Source organism: Dendronephthya gigantea, unplaced genomic scaffold (assembly GCF_004324835.1).
Source record: "Dendronephthya gigantea isolate DGI-Jeju-01 unplaced genomic scaffold, DenGig_1.0 000042F, whole genome shotgun sequence".
Classification (NCBI taxonomy): Eukaryota; Metazoa; Cnidaria; class Anthozoa; order Malacalcyonacea; family Nephtheidae; genus Dendronephthya; species Dendronephthya gigantea.
In genome coordinates this window covers 1,269,313-1,277,503 of record NW_021163052.1, presented here as the reverse complement: position 1 = coordinate 1,277,503, position 8,191 = coordinate 1,269,313, and the positions used below count along the sequence as shown (strand labels likewise).

Here is an 8,191-nt window from a genome sequence, read left to right as displayed (position 1 = left end):
GTATTGAATGGTTTCCTAAAAAGCTGTTTGTTTATTTATTCGATAGTTTTCTACTTTGCGTTAGCATCCCGGCTACACGGCAATCTTAATGCCACGTAAGGGAAGCTTTTATTAACCGCCAAAAATGGCCGTATTTAAAATATAAAAAAAGACTATTGTAGTGAAAAAGTTTCAATACTAACCATATATTGAACGCTATCAGCTCGGAGACTAAATTGCACACATAAAGAATAAATAAATGCAGCCAGACTTCCTGATCCACCTCTTATAATATAGTGGCTGTACATGTAAGCTTCTCGCAGGCACGTGCTATCATTTGGCAACAAAACCTTACAGTACTGTCTAGAAATAACCTAACAAAATCCGCGGTTAACCTAGGTCAAACCTCGGTCTTATCGCGGTTGAATCGAGGTCAGAACGAAATCGAGGTCAGACCGAGTAAGGCCGAGGTTTAACCTTCGTCTAACTGCGGTTCAACCTCGGCCTTACTCGGTCTGACAGACATTTCTTAAGATTTTTTCGATTTGGTTATTGTGTTGTCGTTCTCAGCTGTTCATAACATTTCGTTCGGAAGCGAACGGCCACTGCGGAGGTATTTTTTCCCTTGCGGTCGTCTGTGGTTTCTTATGGTCGATCGCAACCTAAACACAACTGAACCTCAACCACAGTGTTAGGTTATTTGTTGACTGTACTGCATCCTCCCGCGGTCTATTAGCAAGTGTTTACCTTAGTACGATTGTCAGAGCATGCCTTAAAATTGAGTTATAGATCACACTCTCATGACTATAAACGCGACATTCATTGCTCCATTACTAATAAAACTAATAAATTACGATATCTTTCTTCCTAGAAAAGGCAACAATATAGGCTATCACCCGAAAATTGTTAATGATTGAATACCACTCAAGGCATTAAATTTGATTTTTCTAATAAAATTATTTGCTGATTGAAATGAGACCATCTATTAGAAAGTAACAACATCCTAATTCCAGGCTATTAAAATGTTTTGGAAATATGTTCCTAGCTTTATAAGATTAGAAGCAATTTTAACGATAAATTTGTTTGATTGAGATCGTCATACATCAGTATTCATGCGCAAAGTGAAAGTAAAAATACTCGTCAAATCTTCCAGTGATTTGTATTGTGCTATTTCAACAGCCAGTGCTCGTTCCTGGAAATCCCAATTACGAAGAATATAGCTATAGGAATAATATGGACATTAGGCTATTTATTTACACAAGTATATGGCTTTATAATTTTCCACTTTCTGTTTCGCCAGTCAAAGCAATTTTGCGTTTGGTCTTTTTTTTCATCTGCTTCACTCTGATTTTATACTAATTACAGCTCTCAACAAGAGGTCAAATATTGCATGTCTTTGTTTTGTATATGGGAAAGCGAAAATACTTATGAAGTTCAAGGGGGGCAAGTGCACTTAGATTGAATAACAAGGTAATCATGATCATGATTTCCGGAGTTATAAGTGAAAGAATATTTCACCTGTTATTATATTTAATTTAAATCAGTAGTGATGAGAGTACCCGTCAACCAATCAACAAATTTAACAAGAATATATATGGACACAAAAATTAAAATTAAGCACCAAACACAAAACTCGTTCGATGCAATCCAGGGCGGCATACAAAAATAGAAAGGCAGACAAACAAGAAATATTTTACATATTTTACAACAATTGTGGAAGCTTCGAGACTTAAAAAAATCGCAAAGGTAAACAGCCAAGGTATCTGATTGTTCGTCGATTGTATACTGCCATTTTGATGTCATCAGGATATATGGGAGCCAAAACATGAAAACAAGAAATCATGATATGATTGGACTTGTTTCCCAATATTTTGATCTGCCAAATAATATTCCTTGAAAAATTCTCCTTAGCTCGATGCAAGACATTTTAGTCAAGTTTTCGTGTTGTTTGTTGCTAAATTTTTGCTATTCTACGGATATGAATTACTGTTGTCACTTTGATTCAATATATACGCTTCTGTTTTGTTTCATCAATTTATGAAAAATAAAGTTTCAACATAAAAATGATGACGGACGACGAACATTAAGGTTTCCAACATCATCAAAGTTTGATAAGCACTATAAGGACGATCTCTTACCTATTTGTCGGGAGTATTTTACTTGTAGTCAGTATGTGTTATCATTTATGCATCAGCTATATCTGGTAGTTATCATTTCCTGCGATAAAGGCCTTTATTTCGACATATATAGGTTTTTAGCGCATGACGCATTACAGACTTCCGCATGTGTTTAGTGATCAGAAGAAAGACCACGTTTAGCAGTCCAGAGCCTTTCGTAAACAAAGGCCGCGTCAATTCTGATGAGTTAAGGACTTAATGTTGATAAATCGAATATCAACATTCTCTACAAAGATATATGAATTAATACTATAATGTATTTTAGAGCAGAATTACTAAAAGATACCAAGGGCATGATCAAGTGACATAACATAATATATATAATTTATATATACATTTATATATAAAGGCTTATCAGTCCCACCATCCTATGGCCCGCGTTTTATTGCCATCATATATCATTCCTTTTCGAAACACATTATTAGTTATCATTTATAGAAAATACCCCCAGAAGAGAAAACTTTCTAGTACTACTTATTAATTTTTTAAAAGCCAATAATTATTACAGGTATATATCTGCATGTCAATGTTTCAAACATCGTTACGTTAAACCTAGTGCATGCTATGGCATTTTAAATTGAGTAAAGATGCAAGATTATTAGTTATTTTTTTCTTTTGAAGGGACACCGTGCACAGGGTTGGCTATCCCTACCTAAAATTATTTAATTTTTTGCATAGTTCTCCACATACTTATGAAATAAGATAATGGTAATGAATTATTTCTAGGGCTATATTTGCCTCCTAGAAGCCGAGAAAAGCATTCTTATGTCACCAAACTAGTTATAAATAAAGCTAAATGTTCATTTTCATATTAAAGTTTTTAAGGCCATGGCGGAAAGGTTCGGTTTATTCAGAGTCTTCGTCATCCTCCTTTCTTTCATCATCCTCCTTTCTCGTCGCCTCTTCATCGCATATTGCCATTGCAGTTTCCTCCATTTCATCTAACACCAGATTCAGGAACCAATAAACGAATCTCAGCGGGGAATTAGTAAGAATTAGTGGACCAAAACTTTTAATACTGTACTTGTTTCCTGGATCAAACGACTTCAACCATTCGGCAACATCCTGTTCAGGTGATAACTCAAAATTGTTTACTTTTTCCTGCAATGCGTTGGGCAGCTTCTTAAATTCGTTTGAACTACTTTCAGGAAAGCCCATTTGGTTTCGGTAAAATTCAATATTCTTTTTAATCAGTTTCTCGTCAATAAGCAACGAGAAAATACCTGTGGTACATTTGCTCACAACGGATGCAAGTGTGACGAGCCATATTCTGTCTGTAAATGAAGACAAAATATTTTAACGCGGACTCAATACAATAAGTGGCGATGAAATAAAACGTATGTCGTACGATATAGTCCAGCTATTCGAATATTTTGTTTTTTCATTGCATGACTGAAAAGTAACAAAAAAAAACCTCTCTCATAGTGGTATCAAACGTAGAAAACATGATATCACACGAAGTTTGATGAAATACACAAAAAATCAAATCAATCAGCCAATCAAACTTCGTGTAACACTAGGCTTTCGGCGTTTGACAGTATTTTAATGACGCGTGTTCACGCCCATACCTTTGAGTAGTTGTATCTTGTCCTTCAAAATTTCTTTTGAACACTTACGCAAGGTAAGTGTTAAAGAAATTTTCTGATTCTCTGGTAATTCATCTAGGATTGCTTTCTTTAGACGTTCAAAGTCCCATTTAGCTGGAAACCAACTGCTGGTCAAAAAAATCTTTTCAGCACTAAAGCCAAGATCTTGTAGATTTCCAAAGCAGTATTCCCGAAGTTCTTTTACCATTTCCTCTTCATTGAATGCACTCTTTAGCTTTCTTCTACGTGCTCGTCTGGCTTCGTCGACTTTTGTGCGAAGGAAAAAGAATGGCTTTCCCATGGATTGAACTTTTTTTGCTAACTCGAGGCTGAGATTTGTAAATCTTCCCGCGCACATTATGAGAAAAGCATCGTAGATTTCAATTTTTACGTTTTGGCAAAAAGTGGAAATATTGGGAAGTGTCGGTGTTCCGATCCCTGGGAGATCCCAAATGAGAATTTTCTCGTTTATTGGATGAGGGAAGGGGGTTGGAGCTGTTGTTTCTTCGCTCTCACCTGTTTTTGCTGCTAGTGGGTCATCGTCCTTCAACCTGGTAGACAAATAAGCATGGTTTACGACAAAACGTCGGGAGCTGGTACTGCAGGCTCAAGGTTGCAGCGATTCACAGACGAAGATTCTCAAGCTTTGCATTTCCCCTAGCAATCACAACTTTAAAGAAGAAGCGCGCTGGCAATATAAGTGCGAACGAGTAGGATATTTTTTCCCAACTTCTGTAGCTGATTCACTAACCATACATTTGTCCCATGTCTTCAGTACCTGCAAAACAGTTTGCCCCATTCTATGCTACAATATCACTTATCGCATTCACTTTTTTGTTCCTTTACTGTTGAATTTTTCCTGCATTACACGGCCGGTTTTACGTATTGTTACTGCATTTACCTCATTCCACAACGCTCATGGCCAGAAATCGCTGAAATAGACTTGAAATGGTTTCTTGTTGTGGTTCATGTCCAATTTTGCACAGAGATAAAAATAGGTTGATGCGTGCATGTAAAAAAGGGCGCGAATTACCTAGGTATTAATAGACTGTGTTAATCTTACCCTCTTAGAGCGTTAATATAGCTTGATTTCCCAACACCAGAATCTCCAACTACAGCAATGTTAACGGTTACTTCCCTCCATTGGCGAAGTCTCTGTTGCATCAACCTCTGTACTCCCACAAGGCCAATTTGTGCGCATGTTCTCTTTAATTGTTCGCCACGAGACATTGTGGATCCTCTAATCCTGCCTTTCTTTTCATGCGCTACAGAACAAACACAGAAACGTACAGATGCGACTTATTGAGAATGATTTCTATTTTCTCAATGTCCTCTAAATGTAGGCGAATTCGATCAACTATGAAGAAACAGCAAAAAAGTTTAATAAAGGAAAAAAGGAAGAAACATGTTCTGCAAAACAAAATCTTGTAAATTCAAGATATGAGTTATATAAAACTATTTGCTGTAAAATTTTGACTTTATTTCAAAATCATTCACCGATGAAATACAGTCGAAATATCACTGCAATATATCTTTTTTTACACAACTCATATTTTGAGATCTTGTTTATCATTTATCTTGTTTTTTGGGGCATGTTTTTTTTCTTGTATTTTTCCGTTATATACAGTATATAGTGATGTTTTAAGTTGCTACAAAACTGTTAGTCAGTCCAATACTGTCGCTTGGTAATACATAACTCAGATTCGAAGCAGAATTACTCTTTAATAGTGAAGACATTTTTTAAATCACTGATCGGGTTGAAATCTGTCTACAAAGACATAATTATGATGAAAACGCTGACCCGCGACGAAGTCCTATAAGGTCTGCTGGTAGGCATGCAGTCAACTCCTATGGCATACGTATATTGGTATATAGAATCCTGTAGATATAGATATACCTGCAATGAAATCGTTAAATATCTTCCACTCAACAATTTTATAAAAACTCTCTTTTTGCGGAGAAGGCAAAATATCAGCGATTGCTTGCATGATCTTGTCAAAGTCAAACTGTGTCGGGTGCTGATTACTCATAAGATAGACTTTACGATCACGAATATGAAGCTTTTTCAGGTTTCTATCAATTTCGACTCTGAGAGTTCCAATAGCCTCTTCTTTCATCATTTCTTCCCCACCTTTTCTACCATCGGCCATATCGATCTTGCTTCGAACCCAAATAAAAAGTTTCTTCCTGGATTTCATTTCATTTGCGAATAGCAAATGCCTTTCGCCAAACATTCCCGCAGTGAAGATGAGAAAGACGTCAAACATCTCAATGTCAACATGACTGAAGTAGAGTTGGAACTCCGGAAACGTTTCTTCATCAATACTGGGTAATTTTGAAAAACTAATGTTGGCGTTATCGGGATGAGCGAAAAATTTTGGCGATATTTTTACACATTCGCCTGCTTTGGCTGCATTCTCGTCGTCTTCTGCTACCCTAACAATAAATTGATGAACGGTTAAATTTACTTACACTGTCCATTCTTAGAAACTCAACTTCAAATAACCAACAATCAATTAATTATGTTTAGTTTGCATAGTGTTAATTGTCGGGCTAAGTAAAGTGCATGCAGAAATGCTCGTTGCGAGGATTCAAATATATAGCTAATTGATAAGGCAATATTTCTCGAAACTTAGTTCGTGCAAAGCCTTATGCATGTGCATGCATGACGCCAGTATGGTGCAGAAATATTGCAAGGTTGATTTACGAATTCATAATATGCGACCGACGTGAATCGGGACATTAAAATTTACGACCTAATTGTCGAAGTCAGAAAGGCGGCCGTCGTAATGATCGAGTTTGACAATGTATCAAGATACGGTTTTAGGAACATGGAAAAAAATTCATTCTGCCAGCCCGAAGGCAATGGCGAAACTACCCACAAATAACTTGAATACTGCTTTAGTTTTGATGGAGCCATTATGTAATACGATTTAATGACATTAATTGATTATCTTATAGTTAAAATAAGCAAAAATAGTAGAAAGTGAAGAAAACCTATTTCTATCTCACTTTATGACGTATTTAATTTTGATTAAATCTTATTAGCCTTGACCTGTTGCTTAAGTTAACTTCAATTCTTGTAAGGTCACAATATAAAATATGAGCATCATTCGTAGATAACACTTTGTTTCATCGTAATTTATGGATGTTTCACGCGATACTGATTTTTTTTATAGTTTATAATTAGAAATATTGATTATTGCAAAACAAACTAAACAAGGTCTTGCCGTTCTGCGCGACGACAAACATAAAGTCTTGGGAACTAGAATTTCATGGAGAATCGATCGTTATTATCGAACTTTAAATTCATAGACCATACACTTAAAATGCTTAATATAAGATCATCAGTGCATGACTGAATATTTCATATAATATGAACATCGCTACAGACAAGGAAGTGTTTATTGTTGACAAGCGAAATAGTGAAATTTTATTTTAAGCTGGTTTATTTCCTTTTTAGCTAGGATTGGTAGTGAATCTTGCAGTCCACACTCCAAACTCAATTAGGTTATTGTGAAAGCTGGCGAAAATATTGAAATGAGTCGCTTATTGAAAGTCGGCTTTCACAATGAATATTTAGATACCTACGTATAATAGTGATTTTGAATTTGTTGCTCCTTAATTTGTTTATGACATCACATATAATATATTTATATTAATATGTTTCTGTGTTGTAAGTAGTATAGTTTATTAACTTCGTTTATATGTAACAGATAGAGCGAAATAGTAAGCAATCAATTATTAATTACGGGTTGCATGATGTAGCAGAAACACATTTATAACAAATACCGGCCGAATGCCCCAATGTTCAAACAAATACTTAAACACCAATTAGTTTACCCCGCCCTGCTACACTTTTCTGATATTTGCTAACACATGGGCATAATTATATATTGTTCAAAGCTTTCAATATAATATACACACCGTCTGACAGCATTAACGAAACTAGATCGACCACTTCCGCTTTTTCCTACTACAGCAATGTTTACTTTCACATCGTCATTTGCAGGCAGATTTAAATAACATTCTTCCATTAAGTCCTCTGGATCTAGCTCTTGGAAACTGAAAGTTGCGATCGCTCACAAGATTGTTAAAATATAGATTCGTATACTGTTATTGACTTGGGATTTCACATAATACGACGCGACAATGCACTCGTACACGCGAGTCAGAGATCCTGGGTACAAGGTCACATAACGACGCCCTTCTAATTTGTGACGGAAGTAAAATACGCCATGCAACTTATCTCAGTTTGACCAGCCCCTAAAGTACCTTTCTCCTTTTTGAGCAATTTCAAAGCAAACGGCTTTACCTTTGGCGAGTGATTTTGCCATCTTTTTTAACTTAGACAACATCCCCAAGTGTTTAGATCAGGGACCGGTTGTATAGAATACTACTTAACTTTTAACTATAGTTAGTAGCAGAATTGACCAATCAGAGTCGTGT

The 8,191-nt window shown here is 36.0% G+C and overlaps 1 protein-coding gene across 2 annotated transcripts; it reads right to left on the bottom strand.

The window, feature by feature from the left end:
• Positions 1–2,545: 2,545 nt before the first annotated feature.
• Positions 2,546–7,896, bottom strand: LOC114526866 (interferon-inducible GTPase 1-like). 2 transcript variants are annotated; one of them, XM_028548393.1, is made up of 5 exons: positions 7,670–7,896; positions 5,640–6,178; positions 4,806–5,007; positions 3,725–4,293; positions 2,546–3,430 (listed from the first exon to the last, which is right to left on the bottom strand). In XM_028548393.1, the coding sequence occupies exons 1-5, from the start codon at positions 7,777–7,779 to the stop codon at positions 3,003–3,005; spliced, it is 1,848 nt and encodes a 615-aa protein (XP_028404194.1). In that variant the 5' UTR covers positions 7,780–7,896; the 3' UTR covers positions 2,546–3,002. The 2 variants fall into 2 exon arrangements, with proteins under 2 accessions (XP_028404194.1, XP_028404195.1); XM_028548394.1 differs by having other exon boundaries at positions 5,640–6,173; positions 7,670–7,772.
• Between the last annotated feature and the right edge of the window lie 295 nt (positions 7,897–8,191).